At 46.4% G+C, this 17,429-nt stretch overlaps 1 protein-coding gene across 4 annotated transcripts in view; it reads right to left on the bottom strand.

Annotated features, from left to right (window-relative positions):
• LOC127670386 (cytochrome P450 4F4) overlaps positions 1-7,148 on the bottom strand; it is a 93,775-nt gene extending 86,627 nt beyond the window's left edge. Inside the window, exons 1-2 of one of the 4 annotated variants that reach the window (XM_052164723.1) lie at positions 6,687-7,148; positions 6,403-6,601 (exon numbers count right to left, since the gene is read on the bottom strand). In XM_052164723.1, coding sequence (XP_052020683.1) covers positions 6,403-6,600 — 198 coding nt within the window. In that variant the 5' untranslated portion in view covers position 6,601; positions 6,687-7,148. Of the gene's footprint in view, positions 1-6,386; positions 6,602-6,686 lie in introns of those variants that run through there. The other 3 variants (XM_052164719.1, XM_052164725.1, XM_052164724.1) reach the window with 3 other exon arrangements.
• Positions 7,149-17,429: the final 10,281 nt, after the last annotated feature.

The raw sequence follows: 17,429 nt of genomic DNA, 5'->3' as shown, positions 1-17,429 counted from the left end.
TAACTAAGAGTTGTAGCCCTGGATGAGTCTGTGGAAGTGTTTGTTTCCAGGAAGAATTACCTGAGAAGACAGTGTCCCTCAGAGAGGGAAGCACTTTCTGTCAAGCGCCCAAGATGTGAAAAGGTCCAAAGAGCAGAAAAATGACTTAACTGCCTTGCTGGTGACTGTGTCTACCCTTCCTTAACATTGGACTGCAGCTTCTTTGACCTTCAGTCTTTACTGAAGAACAGCAAGTTTCCCTGCATCTTCAAAGCCTTCATCAGTAGATTTAGAAGGTGAGGCATGCATATTTGTGAACTGTGACTCTCCACCTGGTTTACAGACAACCACCAACCACCGTTGACCTACTACTACTTAAGAGTCATCCCAGTAAGTTCCTTTTAGAATGTAAATACTTTGTATTGAGTCTGTACCTGAAGAGAACCTCAACTGATACAAATTGTGCTGCCTGGAGCAGTTCCAAAGAAAGAGAATTATAAGGATACTTCTGTCTGGTGGGTTATGGGAATCCACCACTAACTCTGCAATCCATGAAACCTAAAACTGCTGTAGTGGTTTTAATGAGAAATATCTCATAGAAGTTCATTTATTGGAACACTAGATCACCAGTAGGTGATGCTGTTTGGGGACATTATGGACTCTTAAGGAGATGAAACCTTGCAGAAGGAAATACATCTCCAGGGCAGGTTTTATTACTTTTTCTACTTCCTATTTCTCCCTCTCCCTCTCCATTTCTCTCCCTTCCCTCCCCCTTCCTCTCCTCCCTCCCTCTCCTCCCCCTCCCCCCTCTTCCCCTCCCTCTTCTCCCTCCCTGTCCCTCTCCCCCTCTCCTTCTCCTCTCTCTCCCCCTCCCCCTCCTTCTCCCTCTCCTCATTCTTCCCCTTCCCCTCCCCTCCCCTCCCCCTCTCCCTCACCTTTCTAGTTCTGGATGGAATGTGAGATTTCTGCTCCCGGCCCCTCCTATCACGCCTTCCCCACTATGAGGGACTCGATCCCTCTGGAACTTTCCTAATTGCTTTTGGTCATGGTGTTTCATCACAGAGGCAGAAAATAATTACTACCATTGTTGAAGGCTTGGTGGTCCAGAAAGCAGTGCTAAACCATGGTGTGACCTGCTTAAAGAACTATGCAAGATAAATGCACTTGATATTCCTGATTTGCCCACTGTGAGGACCTAGGGAGGTAATGACTCTGCATAAAACTTCTTAACATTTCTGGGAAATGTTAATGATGCTGGCTGGCTGTGTTCAATGTTTCTGGATAAAACAGCAAATGAAAACAAAATGAGCCGGGCGGTGGTGGTGCACACCTGTAATCCCAGCACTCTGGGAGGCAGAGGCAGGCAGATTTCTGAGTTTGAGGCCAGCCTGGTCTACAGAGTGAGTTCCAGGACAGTCAGGGCTACACAGAGAAACCCTGTCTCAAAAAAAACCAAATACAAAAAAAAAAATAAATAAATAAAATAAAATGAGTTTAACTTCCCAGCTCCAGTTCTACACAGATCATCTAAATGTTTGTAAGTGCGTCCTAGGAGAGAATCTGTTGCTTGTGTTCTTGTTCTTGTGGTTCTTGTTTTGGTTTGGTTTTTTGGTTTTAGTTTTTTTGGGGAGGGGTTGTTGTTTGTTTGTCTGTTTGTTTGGTTTTTTGAGACAGGGTTTCTCTGTGTAGTCTTTCTTGTGAAGCACTGTGTAGCACTCTGTAGACCAGGCTAGCATCAAACTCATAGACATCCACTTGTCTCTGCCTCCTGAGTAATGGGACTGAAGACATGAGCCACTGTCACCTGGTCCCAAGAGAGAATTCTATCTTGAGCAACCATAGGCCTGAAGATGCTGAAAGCCAAACACTAGCCCTTGTCATAAGACTGACTAACTTACAATGTGACTTCAGGTCGAAGAGTGTCAACCATTAATGGGAGGGCACAGTTTGGTGCCGAGTAAGACCCTGTGACGAGACAGAGATGAGAGCACAGAACTCTCAAAATCTGCTGTGTTTTACCCGGGGAAGATGTCTCCCCACATTTAATAGCAAATGTGTACCCAACCCCACTCCCTGAACTATTTCCCTCTCCACCTTTGTCTGGAAAAGTTAATACTGTGTTGTTGTCTACAAAACCAAGAATGGCCTTCCCTGAAAGAGACAACAAGCAAGATATCTCTGATGGCAGCTGGGATCCACCCTCACCACCAACTCAAGTTTCTGCAGGCCCCAGAAACAGAGTACCTAGTGAAAAGGTGCACACCACTCCTACAGAACTTGTGGCTTCTCTTGAATATGTGTGTGTGCGTGTGTGTATATGTAGACACACACATATACACACACGCACACACATATGTATGTGAATATGGAGCCAAGCCAATACAGGTAATGAAAGCATAGCAAGTTACTAAAGATTCTAAAATGCCTGTGGCTCCTCCTCCTGTCATAACACCTTCTGTTCCTAAGCATGCGCCTACAGAATCATGAAGCATGCCCTATGATCTGTTAAACAGAAGCCTAGGCATTTACAAATGTTTCCACATGCTATACGGGCACCGCCCAAAATAAGACAGGTGCAACTTAACAGCTTTTCTCCAACAACCCTAAAGAACACTAGTGAAGGAAAAATCGTCACGAGTATGTACAATTATGTTTTAGCTTGGAAAAGGAGATGATCAAACCTGCGATTATATAACTGCTTCTTGGGCCAAATGATTTCGCTGCATGGCAGGGTTCTTAAAAAGGGTGTGATTAAAAAAAAAACTGGAATGACATTTTGGGAAAAGAAATGTGGTAGAACTCTCCAGATGGGCAAAGGATGTGAAGATACTAGTGTCTCATGTAACTACTCAGAAAAAGGTCTATCTCAGCAGAGGTAGACTTCGATAATCAAGTAGATAGAGTACTTGTACTGTGGACTATAGTTAATATCTTTTCCCAGCTATCCCTGCCATTGGCCAATGAGTCTATAACCAACATGGTGAAGGTGGCAGGGATGGAAGTTATACATGGACTCAACATCACAGGCTTACACTCACCAAGACTCATCTACTTATGGCTACCGTTGAGTGCCAAATCTGCCACCAACAGAGACAAAATATGACACCCTAGGGAGACCAGCCAGTGACCCGAGGCAGGCTGACTATCTTAGACTGCTCCCGTCATGGAAAGGATTTTCCTTACTGAAAAATAAACTTATTCCAGTTATAAATTTGCCCTTCCTGCATGTAATGCTTCTGACAGGACTATCATCTACTCATTTATAGACTTCTTTACCCACCATCATGGCATCACACATACTTTTGCTGCTAATGAAGGAACTCATTTCACAGCCACTGAAGAGAGGTAGTGGGCTCGTGCTCATGGAATTCAGAGGTCTTACCAATTCCCACCATCCTGAAGCAGATGGCTTAAAAGAAGAGTGGAAAGGCCTTTTAAGAGGACATCTGCAGTGCCAATAGGTGGAAATAACTCAGACAGCTGGACAAGTTTTCCAGAAGGCTGTATATGCTCTGAATCTGTGTATAATAAATGGCACTGTTTCTACTATAACCAGGATTTACAGTTCAAAATTAAGCAAGAATTCCACAAACAACAATGGTGCTATGCCTAATTACCTCTAGGGGCCTGCTAGCAAAATGTTTTTTTCTTGTTCACACAAACTTATGTTCTGCTGACTTACAAGACTTGGTTCCAAATGGAAAGCTGCGTCTGCCAAGGGATATAATAAATATTCCATTGGGTGATAAGTTAAGCCTTGCCTTGAGCCATTTTAGATTCCTTATTCCTTCGAATTAACAGGCTAAGAGACATGTTATCAGGGGAAACTGATCCAAATGCCCAAAGGAAGAGTGTGTTGCTTCTCCACAATAAAAGGAAGGTTTTGTGTCAGAGGATGCCATTATCTGAATTAGGTCAAGGTTGAGCACTCTGTTTTCCTCTGTGGTGTTGAGAGGAAACACTACATCTACATAGAGTGCAGAAGATCTTGTGGGCATCTGTTGTTATCACGTTGTGTGGTTAAGGTCAATAGGAAACTCCAACAATGCAATCCAGGCATATTTGATAATAGTTCTTCAAGAATGAGGTCAGGTTATCCCTCTAGATAAAGAGCCAAGACCTTAAGAGATGTTTGCTGAGAGTAGAAGAAATACAGAATGTGTAGTTGAGGAAAGCAGTTACGAATACCAGCTAAGCTAAGGACTGAAGAGATGGCTCAGCAGTTAGGAGCACTGACTGCTCTTCCCGAGGTCCTGAGTTCAAATCCCAGCAACCACATGGTGGCTCACAACCATCCTTAATGGGATCTGATGCCCTCTTCTGGTGTGTCTGAAAACAGCAACAATATTTTCACATACATAAAATAAATAAATAAATCTTTTAAAAAAGGAATACCAGCTAAGACCATAAGATCAGTTACAGAAGGAATTACTGTAATTATTGTATGAATGTTTCTATTCTGTTTAATTAAGGATATGTTTGTGCACAAGCACAGAGGTATTTGGGTTTCTTTTTCTCCTATTGGTTTACCATGTAACAGAACATTGGTTGAAATAACATCAGTAGTTGGGCATTCTTCAAGTGGCTTTGCCATCTACTCTGGGAGAAAGAATCATGTAGTCCTGTGTGTGATCAGGCTGGGTGAGGTTGAAGCTCTATTATTATCTGTATTTGGTGATTCAGCGTGACACAAAAGACACAGATAAGTGCCAGGTTGACAGCAGGTGGGTTTCAGGTGGTTGGTCTTCACTGTCAACTTGGCAGGATCTAGAATTACCTATGAGAAACTCGTCTGCGTGAATCTGTGAGGGAGTTTCCTGGACGGATGAACTGAAGAGGAGAAGACCCTCCCTGTGGACGGGCATTGCCCTCTGGCAGGTAACCAAGATGCAAAGAAGTCAGACCTACTGCTTGGCCCGGGCCTTCATTTCCTGACGGTGAGTACATCTCTTCTTCATTAGCACCCAGCTTCTGATGAGAGATCATAAACTCTCCATGGTTCTTCTAGGCCTCCAGCAACAGGTCAGAACAGCTGAGGCACCCATCTTCGAGGTCTGAGTAGCTACTGGGTCCCCAACCTCGTCAGCATACAGAGAGTCATGGCTGGACTCCCCAGCCTACTGGTTGCACACCACTCTAGTCAGAGAACGGTGTGATATATGTGGCTCTCTTGGATCTCTGCTTAACACAGAGGGATTGGAAGGGAGCTCCTGGACTGGGAGAAAGAAAAGGAGGAGGTCCTGAGGAGATACGAGAGGAGAGAAGGCAAACAGGGAAGCTGGAAGAAAAGAGGGCTGTGGAGAGAAAGCAGCACTTGAATCCAGGCCACCAGAGGTAGTACTCTTACAGGTGACCCTGAAGTGTCAAAGGTGGCTCTGGAGGAAGGAAGGCATGGACCAAGGGGCACTGGATATGAGTAAGGAGCCTTTCCAGGATGTGTAGCCGTTAAAGAAGAGGCCACAGTGGTGCCCTCTAGAAAAACAGGAAAAATGGCTGGCCTAGTCGTGGAACCCTTCATTACCAAGGGAGCACGAGACAGTCCATGTTTTATCTCAACACCACAGAGAAAAACAGAGCGTTCAGCTTTGACCTAACTCGGACAATGGAGCCCTCTGACACAATTTGAGGATGAAGAACTAGATAAGAAAGGAAGGGGACCGGTGGGGCCAGAGAGATAGCTCAGAGGTTAAGAGCACTCGGTGATCTTGGAGAGGACCTGGTTTTGATTTCTAGGACCTACGAGGTGGCTCGCAACCACCTGTAACTCCAGTTCCAGGGGATCCAGTGTCTTCTTCTGACCTCTGTGAGTAACAGGCGCACAGGCATAGATGTTGGCAAGATACATGTGTATAAAATATAATAAATAAATCTCATTTAAAGGAAGGAAGGAAGGAAGGACAGGGTCTGAAGCATTGGAGAGGAGAGGTCACATCTTCTGCCGTTCAGCGTCCCTGTCCCTCCAGAGGCACAGAGAGCCTGAGGCCAACAGAGACAGAAAGGAGCATGCCCCATTTATTCCACTAGAAAGCCTCAAATGCAACAATGAAGAATGAAGATAGCACATGTGGGGATGGGGGTGGGCGGGAAGCTCTGCTCTCTGCAACCTGTCCTGGGGTGGGGGTCAGGGCTCTAATAACATAAAACAGGACTGAACGAATGACAGGAAGAGACATCAAAACATGAGTTCTGATAAGAACGGGATCCGAAGTCAGCTGAAAACAAGAAAGGGCAAAAAAGAAAAAAGCCTCAAAAGGTGGTGTAGACAGAGAGGCCAGGAGTAGATCTGCCAGGTATGTGACTAGACAGAGACTGGCTCGGCCTCCCTCGTCTCTCCACTGTGTTGGCCCCTGGCCCTCTCACAACTCCCAGGTTCCTGAGAAGAGCCTTTCCTGACACACCAGACCTACCTGTTGCCACACTCACCATGCTCAGGTGACCCCAAAACCAGTGCCGTGAAGGGGGCTGAGGGAAGCATTGGAGACGGCAGTAGTTCTCATAGAAGGCACTGATCCAAGTCAGAATTCGAGCCAGGAACAAGGAAGCCCCAAGCAGCAGCAGAAGCTGCCACGGAGAGACAGCCACGGGCCCCAGTCCCAGCCAGGACAGACTCAGTTGTAGCATCCTGCAAGAAAGATAGGCCAGACGTGAGATTCTGAGACCCAGGAGACAGAGGTGGGCCCCCATGGCCACTGGACATGGTGACTTGCCTGCAGAGCCACCCAAGCTGTAGACAGGGCTGCCACTGTTCAGTCAGGGCCTTCCGTTCTTGCACGTTTTCTCAGGAGTAATGAGTCCCTGAAACTGCTGTTCTTCCCTGGAAATGTTTTTGATCCTGTTTACTGACTATGCAGCATGATGAGCCGGACAGAGCCGATCGCTCCGTGGCCCAGAGGGCTCCTCCCAGCTGGACTGGAGGCCAAAAGGAGGGGGCGGGGACAACCCGAAACAGTTGGAGCCAATCCAGGGTCACATGCCCAGGCAAGCCGGGAATCCATCAGAAACCGGACAAAGGTGTCTAGAAACCCAACTCTCCCGTTCTCCCCAGGTTCCTCAGGTCCTCTGCACAGCACGCTAGAGGGCAGCAGGCAGTGTTTTCCAGTGCGGGACTGAGAGGATCAGCGCCTCTGCCCACCAGCTGCGCAGCCTGGAAGAATTCAGGTTCTCCCTCCATGTAATCCGGGTTCTGGGTGGAGACAAGACTTCCAGAAACAAAGAATCCAGCCGTGCTGGAACCGACTAAAAAAAAAAAAAAGATTCTGAAGATTAAAACTCCCAGCTGAGGGACCAGAGTTCAGATAGGAAGTAGGTGGGAGGGGCCAAGCTGAGAGGAGAGGAGTTGTAGGGGAATTCAGGCAGACTAGGAGAGAGCACTGGGTGTGGGCTCTGTGTCGGTGGCTCCACGTGGAGAACTCCAAGAAAAACACCATTCACATATAAAGGCAGGCCCGTCTGAATTATCCATTCATTATTCATTCAACTGAAAGGGTAAAAGTCGGAAGGTGTGCTGTGATGGATTTCACGCTGTAAAAGGTATCGATCTATAAGTGCCAACCCAGACTGCTGCATCCAGCAAAGCTATCTGCCACAAAGGAAGGACATTTTTTTTTAAACTGTCCGTGGTAAAAATAGAACAAAGGCATTTATGAGCACTGAGCCAGCTCTACAGAAGATGCCTGATAGAATTCTTCAGGCTGAAGAGGGAGGGAAAAAAATCAGGCTATAAAGTCCAGGAAAAAAATAATAAAACACACTAGAATAGTATTTAAGCGGGGGGGGGGGGGGGGAAGGGGGGACAAAATTAACAAAACTGCAGGAATCAACACACACCTTTCAATAATTCCGGTGTTCTCAGTCTCTACTGCGCCCCAAAGGCACAAGCTAGTAGATTGGATCAAATGCCTGAAACCGGGTATTTGTTGCTTCCGAGAAACACCTCACTACAAAAGACCTTAGGGTGAAACAGCAGACAAAACTATCTCAGAGGATAGTAAGATGGCTCAGGGTGCTAATGCTTCTTCACTCCGCTAACAGCTTCAGTTAGCAGTTGATCCGTAGAACCAACAGGATGAAAGGAGAGAACTGACTCCTGCAGGCTGCCCTATGACCTGCACACATACACACACACACGCACACACACACACACTGTTAGTTCACAGACTTTTAAGGGTACCCCAAGGAAATGGACCCAGAACATGCGCAAGCAGGTGTGTTGCTGCTCTATCATCTGACAAAAGAATCTTCAAACCAAACCTAGTGAAGGATAGAGAAGTGACTCATAGTCCAGTGAGATGCTTCTGTGTGTGAGACTCTTGACACCGTAGTCAACACCAGCCTGACAACCTCAGTTCAGTCTAGATGAAGAGGCAGTGTCCTCGTGGGGCACCTGTTGGTATCTATGAAAAGGAGGGGCAGACTGTAAGGTGTTATGGTCTGAATGGCAGCTGGATTCTAACACTATGTTCTGTGTGTGTGTGTGTGTGTGTGTGTGTGTGTGTGTATGTGTGTGTGTGTGTGTGTGTTTTGAAACTGTCGTTTTGGGTTTTTGGTTGTTTTTTGGTTTTGGTTTTGGGTATATATATATACCCAGTTAGCAGATATATATATATATATATATATATATATATATATATATATATATATATATATATATATATATATATATATATATATATCTGGCTGTCTTAGACCAGTCCTGGCCTGGAACCCACAAAGATCTGAACTTCTGCCACCGTGGCCACCACCACAGGGCCTCATACCACATCCTTACAATATCTGAATTAAGTGACGTCATTGGTCAAATGGACTTAACAGACATTTACAGAGCATCCCGTCTAAACTCATCAGAATGCGTTCTTCTAGCAGCTCGTGGGACTTTCTCTAAAGCAAAACGTAAGCACGGCTAAGACCCATCTCCTAGGTGATTTCTAGATTTTGTCAAGTTCACAGCAGTAACCATCACCAAGGGTATCTCAGTTATGGTGGTGGTGAACCTAAATCATCTCCTTGACTTAGCATCACCATGGAAGCAGACATCTGAATGTGTGTGTATAAGGCTTCCAGAAAGGCTCAGCTGAGAAGACTCACCTTGAATGTCGGTTGCCCAGTTCTCTGTTCTGGAGTTCCAAGCGGAATGAAAAAGAGGAAGTTCAGGTCAGAACTAAACTGGAAGCTTCTTCCCAGCTGGGTAACCTTCGTATGGGTGGAGCTGCTATGTCAGATGATGGAGAAGAATCATCAAGAGGTGTGGACTCAGGGTATGTAGGGGCTTGAATGAGAAACGTTCCTCATAGTATTAGCATTGGAACGCTTGATCCCCAGCTGGTAGTGTTTTGGGGGGAGGCTTAGGTGGTACAGCCTTGCTGAAGGAAGTATATCACGGAGCCAGGCTTTGGGATTTTACAAGCCTCCTCTGCTTCCAGTTTGGCCTCTCTCCCTTGGGCTTGCAGTTCCTCACATGAGCTCTCAGCTTCCTGATCCAGCTACCACGTCGACCAGCCATATTGTGCAATGTTTCTCTCGACGTTGCGGACTCTAACCCTCTGGACCTGTAAGCTAAAATAAACTTTCTCCTTGACCTTTTCACTCCCCTTTTCATTTGACCAAGTTGCCTTGGTCACGTGTTTTTTGTTTGTTTGTTTTTATCACAGCAACAGAAAAGCAACTGAGACAGTGTGCTAGATTAATGACTGAACAGGCGAGATGTATGCACTGGAACAATAGTGGCGTGTCTGTTATGGGGGTAACCCCCTTCTTTCAGTTTGGTTTTGAAATCTATTCCACAAGGAGGGATTCATGTTTGATGCATGTTTAACTGAAACCATCAAAACCCTATGGAATGTGGTGATGGATGTGATAGATCCTTGTGAGTGTAGTTGAGATTTTTATTGTTGTGATAAAATACCATGATGAAAAGTAACTCAGGCGGTGGTGGCGCACGCCTGTAATCCCAGCACTTTGGAGGCAGAGGCAGGCGGATTTCTGAGTTCGAGGCCAGCCTGGTCTACAGAGTGAGTTCCAGGACAGCCAGGGCTACACAGAGAAACCCTGCCTCAAAAATAAATAAATAAATAAATAAATAAATAAATAAATAAATAAATAAATAAGAAAAAAAAGAAAAAAAGAAAAAGAAAAAGAAAAAAGAAAAAGAAAAATAGAAAAGCAACTTGGAAAGGAAAGGGTTCATGTCATCTTATGTTTCCTGGTAATGGTCCAACACAAAATGAAGTCATGGCAGGAGCTGAAGCAGAAGCCATGGAAGAGCACTTACTGGCTTGATTTTCATGCCCACTCAACGTGCTTACTTACTCAACACTAGGCCCCTGGGCCAGAGGTGGTACCCTCCCACACCAATTATTAATCAAGAAAATGCCCTATAGACTTGCCTACAGGCAATCTGGACGAGGGCATTTTTCTCAATTGAGAGTCCTTCTTCTCAAATGGCTCTAGCTTAGATCAAGTTGTCATAAAACTAACCAGGACTGAGCATAAGGTGCTGTGCCCATCAAATTACCTTCTGTATGCTGATTTTTATGCCTACAGGTTGATGCTGCCCTCAACCCTGGCCAGAAAAGCATCTTTTTGCAGTGAGCAATAGTATTTGCAGGTGCTCGTGACTGGTCGGAGTGATTGTAATATGCGTTCTGTTGAATACTCAGTCATAACTGGGGCATTTCTGCCACCTCCTACAAGGCTCAAGGAGCATTATGGAAGAAGCAACAGAAAGTTGCAAGAGCCCTGGTCCTGGAAAGGCTCGATGCTGCAGTGTAGGGGATACCAGGACAGGGAAACAGGAGAGGCTTGAGTGGGGAACAGGGGGAGGGGAGATGGCTTATGGGATTTTTCGGGAGGAGGGTAGGAAATCAGGAAAGGGGAACTCATTTGAAATGTAAATAAAGAATATACCTAATAAAAAATAATTTAAAAAAAAAAAGAAAGTTGTAAGAGGCAGATAAAGGAGTGGAGTATTGGGATATGCTTTCCTCTGAGCTACTGCGCTCTTGAATTCACAGCAGCTATGATTACCTGCCTAAGACCTGCCCAAAAGTGGGCCTGCCAAGTCCGCCCATAAGGTGGAAGAGAGTCACAATGTTTCACCCCTTCCTAGTGGCCTGTTGGTTAGTGCTTGCTGAGAGAGGAAGACATTTTCTCCAGTGGAGTAGCTCTGGGTAATGTGCACACACTCCTGTAAATAACCTCTCACCAGTGAGTGCCTCTGCTAGGAGCCCTAATAGAACTCATGGAAACGAGTAAACACAAAGATAGGAAAGGCCAGCCAGGAACCTCTGCAGGGAAAGGTGCCTCTGCCAAACCTGAGTGGAGTTCACCGCCTGGGACTCCTGAGAGCTGTCTTCTCACATCTGTCCGCATGGCGTGTGCATTCACACAAAGAAATACATAAACTTCAAAGGCATAAAAGTTGAAAAGAGGCCGGAGTGAGTGGGGGAGGGGGAGTTGAAAAGAGAAGAGCTAGGCATGGAACTAAATGAAAGAGCAGATACCAATAGCCAGTAATGGAGGTGATTGCATCATCACCCATTATGTAGGTGCGAAATGTCCAGATGAAACCCGTTGCTATGCAGGACGGATATATGTCAATCAAAAGCATTAAAGGGGAGAAACAAAATGTAGACAGCATCTATCCCCCTCCGTGCACACTGTTTTCAGATACAAGGTGTAAAGCTGCCTTTACTACTGCCGCCAGAACTTCCCAAGCGTGAAGGTCTGTCCTCTTGAACTGTAAATATTACTCATCCCTCCTGAGGTTGCCTTCACTGGGTATTTGACACAGTAAGAAAAATAAGCAATATGCAAAGCTGGTGTTGAAACCAAGGCAGTGCTGTGAAAATCGGACTGTGTGGTTCCCAGGCTTTGGGCCTGGTTTACAAGAGGGATGGGGAGGAGTTTTGAACTTCCGTCTAGAAAAGCTCTAGAATGCAGTAAGTAAGGAGTGGTGGGTCATGGTGGCAGGAGCTTGGACACTAGAGTGCCGACATGTGGACAGCGGAGGCTCGGTTCATGAAGTTTCAGCGGGGATCAAGACTGTCTTGGGCACTGAGGTAGAGGTCCTCCCTGTTGTGACATGATGAAGAGTCTTGCTACAGGGCTGGAGAGATGGCTCCGTGGTTAAGAGCACTGGCTGCTTTCCCCAGCACCACATGTCAGTTGACAACTGACTGTCACACCAGTTCTTGGAGATCCAGTGCCCACTCCTGACTCGCACAGGCAGCAGACACGCATGTGGTGCACAGACACACACAGGGGCCGAACATATTCGATGAAATGAAGAGGAGAACATTTTTCAAAGAATCTGGCTACGCCCTGCCATGTTCTGAGAAGCTGAGCTTAGATAAATGTTGGAGGACAGTTGTCCTCGTCATGGTTTCTATTCCTGCACAAACATCATGACCACAAAGCAAGTTGGGGAGGAAAGGGTTTATTGAGCTTACACTTCCACATTGCTGTTCATCACCAAAGGAAGTCAGGACTGGAACTCAAGCAGGTCAGGAAGCAGGAGCTGATGCAGAGGCCATGGAGGGATGTTTCTTACTGGCTTGCTTCCCCTGGCTTGCTCAGCCTGCTCTCTTATAGAACCCAAGACTACCAGCCCAGGGATGGTACCACCCACAAGGGGCCCTCCCGTCTTGATCACTAATTGAGAAAATGCCCCACAACTGGATCTCATGGAGGCACTTCCCCAACTGAAGCTCCTTTCTCTGTGATCATTCCAGCCTGTATCAAGTTGACACACGAAACCAGCCAGTACAACAGTCTTGTGCACTGTGTATTCAGATGCTGATTTCTGTGCCCCCAGGATCTGTTTACAGTCCATGTAATAAGATTTCTAATAAGTGGTGCAGTTTTTTCTTTAACCCAACTAGCTCCTGAATAATTGAGACTAATCTAATATATTTATGTAACAAGCCTTAAGAGCTCAACAGCTGAGCAGTGTTAGCCTATTTTAATCCTCTAAACTGATCTGGCTGCCTCCCAGACAAAATCCCCGAGATACTTACATTCCAGTACTAATCTGACTCTCTGGCCTCCAGATGTTTTCTCACGATGTCTCCTGAACTCTTTTACTCTGACTCATCCCCACTTTCTCTCTCTTCTTTCCCCTTCCCTACCTGTAAGGAAGTTCAGCCCTATTCTCTCCTCCGCTCAGGCATTGGCTGACCAGCTTCTCTATTGATCACTCAGGGAATAATCGGGGGGCAATGTTTACTCGACATTGGGATAGGAGATCCTCAAAAGAAGAATTGCAACCCGACACGGGAGCACAGAAATTAGCATTTGAATAACACAAGAATAATCTTTACACAGGGTATGATAACATTATGCCTACAAGTCAGGACACAGCAATGTCATGAATATTGAAGAATCTCCTGTATGAATGTGGTGTAAAGAACGCTCCCCAATTATCTCTAAATGGTTAATAAAATCTGGACATAGAAAGACTGGACTTCTGATCCCAGCCAAGGGGACCCGGGAGAAGAAGGAGTTTACCATGAAGGAGGTGAGGGTTCAGGAGAAGAAGGGTCATGAGGTAGAGGAAGAAGATGGTTGCCATGAGGAGAAGTCACCAAGGGAGTTCTCCATGAGAACAGAAAGTTACAGCCAAGTGAGTCAAGAAGAGTTTAAATAAAAGTAACTGGGGGGCGTGTGACTGGGAAATCACTAAAATAGCATAGAGGATGAGGAATATCGGTTCAGTGTTATTGTGCTTAAAGCTTGTAGAATAAATCAATAGGCCCCTGTCTCAATTATTTGGAAGCTAGCTAGGTATCAGGATGGCTATTCCTGGCTGTCAGCTTGACTCCATCTGGACAGGACTACAATCCGGAAATGGAGGGCACATCTGTGGTCCAGATCTTGAGGCACGATGGCTATGAAAAACTTAGGCTTGGGTATGTTAGTATACACCTTTAATCTCAGGAGACAGAGAATAGCAGATCTTTGGGTTCAAGGCCAGCCTGGAGCAGAGGGAGTTCCAAATCCAGGTGTGGTGGAACACACCTGTAATCTGGGCCACACCTTCTACTGAAGGCCTACATCAGGACCATGGAAGAAGGAAGCGTTTGTTCTTCTCCATTTTGCTTACAGTTACTCTCCATCACATCTGTTGGAACTGACATCTTTAGGATTCCAGCTCATACAGAAGGGCAGCGGAAGCCAGCTTTGCATTAGGTCCCACAAGATAGGTCCTAACACAAGGCTCCAACCATGAGTGGTTCCGATATATCCATGGGCCAATAAAGTGGCTCGGCCGCCTGATGTCTGATCCCGTGTTGGACGGACAGAACTAACACCTCAATGTTGTCTTGTGACCTTCTCATGTGTGCCATAGTTAATTAACTTATTAATTCACACATATGCACACATGTATGTGAGGGACATTGCTGAAGGGATTTCCTACTGCAAAATGGCCACTTAGAGGAACTTTTTTTCCCCTAAGGTTAACCTCAAAGGCACGCAGAGGTCACAGCAGCTGTGGTCCAAGAAAGCCAGGCTGTATCTCTAGCTGGCAGCAGAACCTAGCATCCTCAATGTGGCAATCGTGAAGATTTACATCAAAATTCCAGAGAACTGCTGAGGCCAAGCACTGTGTATCCATCCAGGTAAGATTTCCTGCAAGGTGGATGTGAGAGGCAGTTGCTCAAAACTGGGAAGGTCAAACCTCAGCTCCAGTAGAACCAGTGAGATGCAGGGAACACAGGACCATTGGATACCCACGGAGGAGGACTTCAGGCACCCAGTGTAACTGGTTCAAGAAAGAGGGGATGTGCGCTTCAGCAGGCAAAGCAGGAGAGGCTGGAGCCCAGAGGAGCCGATCATAGGCCCCAGGCGCCAGATGCTGACGGAGCTGAAGGTTTTCTACTTTTCCTGATGGCTTTCAGTCTCGCTAGACTCTCATTCCCCCATTTCGTAGTATGGAGTTTATTCTGAGCTATTAGGTATTGGAAATATGCAACTTGCTTTTCTTTTCTTTTCTTAAGTGCTATGAAAAGATAGCTCCATGCATTTAAGAATGCTGGCTTCTCTTATGGAGGACCTCAATTTGATTCCCAGCACCTGTGTAGCTGTTCACAGCTGTCTGTGGCTCTGGTTCCCAGAGGTCTGATAACGTCTTCCGGCCTCCATGGGACACAGGTAATGCAATACATGTGGGCAAAGCATCCATACTCATTTAATTGATTAATTCTTAAAATTAAGTGCTGTGTCAGATGTGTTGAGTGACACTATTCCTGGGGAGACGTAAACGAGTGTTCACTCATCCCACACAGGGAATCAACAACGGACCAGGATAAAAACGCAGCAAAAGTCCAATTTATGGCAGTGTGGGTGAGGGTTCCCTACACGAGTGAAGATTATTCAAAGACAGCTGCATCACTAACAGCTTGTCTTAACAAGGATGATGGCTCAAAAAAGCTGGCACCCTAAAGCTCACTACGTGTACAACTTGCAGGTAATTCAATAGGTCAGAGAGTCTCTCCACTATGTTTACAGCTTATGTCAGCTTGGAAAGGGTGGGGCCCTGATGAATCTGATCAGTTTCTAGGACTTCCTGAAGCTGTCGAGTTGTTTATTAAAATATACTTACAACAGTTTCTCCTTTCCCTTGCCTCCCTCCAAGCCCAAACATGCACACCACACATAACTTACTATCTCCCAGATTCATAGACTCTGTCCTCTTTTTAACTGATATGTGTGTGTCTGTCTGTTGATGGCTGTTTGGATGGATATTGAACGTGTACCATATAAATACAATGGAGTATTATCTACCCATAGGAAAGTGTGAAGTCAGGGGGCTGGAGAGATGGCTCAGCGGTTAAGAGCACTGACTGCTCTTCTGAAGGTCCTGAATTCAAATCCGACCAACCACATGGTGGTTCACAGTCAAGGAACTCACTGCTGCAAACCCCCTCACCAGTTCTCTGACTCTTAGCAGGCTGTTTGGAAAGCAACGTGCACCTGGCTTGGTAGAAGACAGACCAAGGTTAAAGCTGGCTCTGTCACTCACCAGCAAGAGAATCACACTTGAGTGGAAAAAATAATAGTAGAGAAAGGATGTGTCTGCCTCTAGGTATGGTAGACAAGAATGGTTATTGTAGATAAAAGGGAGAGCATAGCCAGGGGCAGGTCTTGCTAAGAGTCCAGATGAACATGATCAGACTGTGCTGAGCCATGCTAGGAGAGGGCTAAGAAAGGGGAGAGGGGTGTCTTAGGCAGGGGTTTTACTGCTGTGAATGACACTGTGACCAAGGCAACTCTTATAAGGACAACATTAACTGGGGCTGGCTGACAGGTTCAGAAGTTCAGCCCATCATTATCAAGGCAGGAGCATGGCAGCATCCAGGCAGACATGGTGCAGGAGGAGCTGAGAGTTCTACATCTTCATCTGAAGGCTGCTGGTGGGAGACTGACTTCCAGGCAGCTAGGAGGAGGGTCTTAAAGCCCACCCCCACAGTGATACACCCACTTCAAGGCCATACCTTCAAATAGTGCCACTCCCCGGGCCAAAAGTATTCAAACCACTACAAGGGGGAACCAGGCACAGCACCCAAGAGGCCAAAGGTACAAAAGGGGTGGTAACCAAAATGGTTGGATTGTATAGGTAAGAACAGCCCAACCCACCCACCCACCCATACACCACCACCTCGCTAGAGAGTTCAGGATAGGAGCCGGGTATGCAAGGAGCCTGTGACAGGCAGGGACTGAGGGGCGCTGGGAGAACCTTTGATATGTTAAACCAGCACCTCAACCCCTTGTCCCAGGGTTTGAGACTTGACTGTACTCTGATCGCAAACCCCTCCTTGGCAATCAGGACACAAGAATAGAACTATAGGAACTGAAGGAACTAGCATTGTATCTTAGTTTGAACTCGCCAGCAGCGGACTCTGATGCAAAGATTCTGGGATAAAGACTTTACCTGGCAGCAACCCTAAGACAAGGTTTCAACCACCAAGCATCTTTTTGGGAGGATAGCCCAGGAAACATCAGAAACACTCCTGGGGAAGTGGAGTGGGACAGAGAGACAGGAGCCAAGGGCAACGTGAAGGAAGCTTACAGTGCTCAGTTCTGGGTGGAGAGAAAGAAGCACTCACAGCCAGGCGGCGGTGGTGGCGCACGCCTTTAATCCCAGCACTTGGGAGGCAGAGGCAGGTGGATTTCTGAGTTTCAGGACAACAAGGGCTATACAGAGAAACCCTATCTGGGGGACGGGGGTAAGAAGCACTCACCTTAGCGTCACCCCAGCCAGTGAAGACCCAGGGCTGCTTCAAAGGCAGCGTCTCTCTAGAGTGTGGAGCCTGCACTACAAGGGTCAAGGCTGGGCACTGGGGCAGGGAGCTGTGACCCTGGCCATAAGCACAGCTGTTGTGGAAGGTTGCGGGCACAGTGAATAGTGTTTTTTTTGCTTTGCCACAAACACATGAACACATATTACATACATA

The sequence above is a fragment of the Apodemus sylvaticus genome, chromosome 20 (assembly GCF_947179515.1).
Source record: "Apodemus sylvaticus chromosome 20, mApoSyl1.1, whole genome shotgun sequence".
Classification (NCBI taxonomy): Eukaryota; Metazoa; Chordata; class Mammalia; order Rodentia; family Muridae; genus Apodemus; species Apodemus sylvaticus.
Note: the sequence above shows the minus strand (reverse complement) of the source record. Positions and strands in the feature narration are given on the sequence as shown.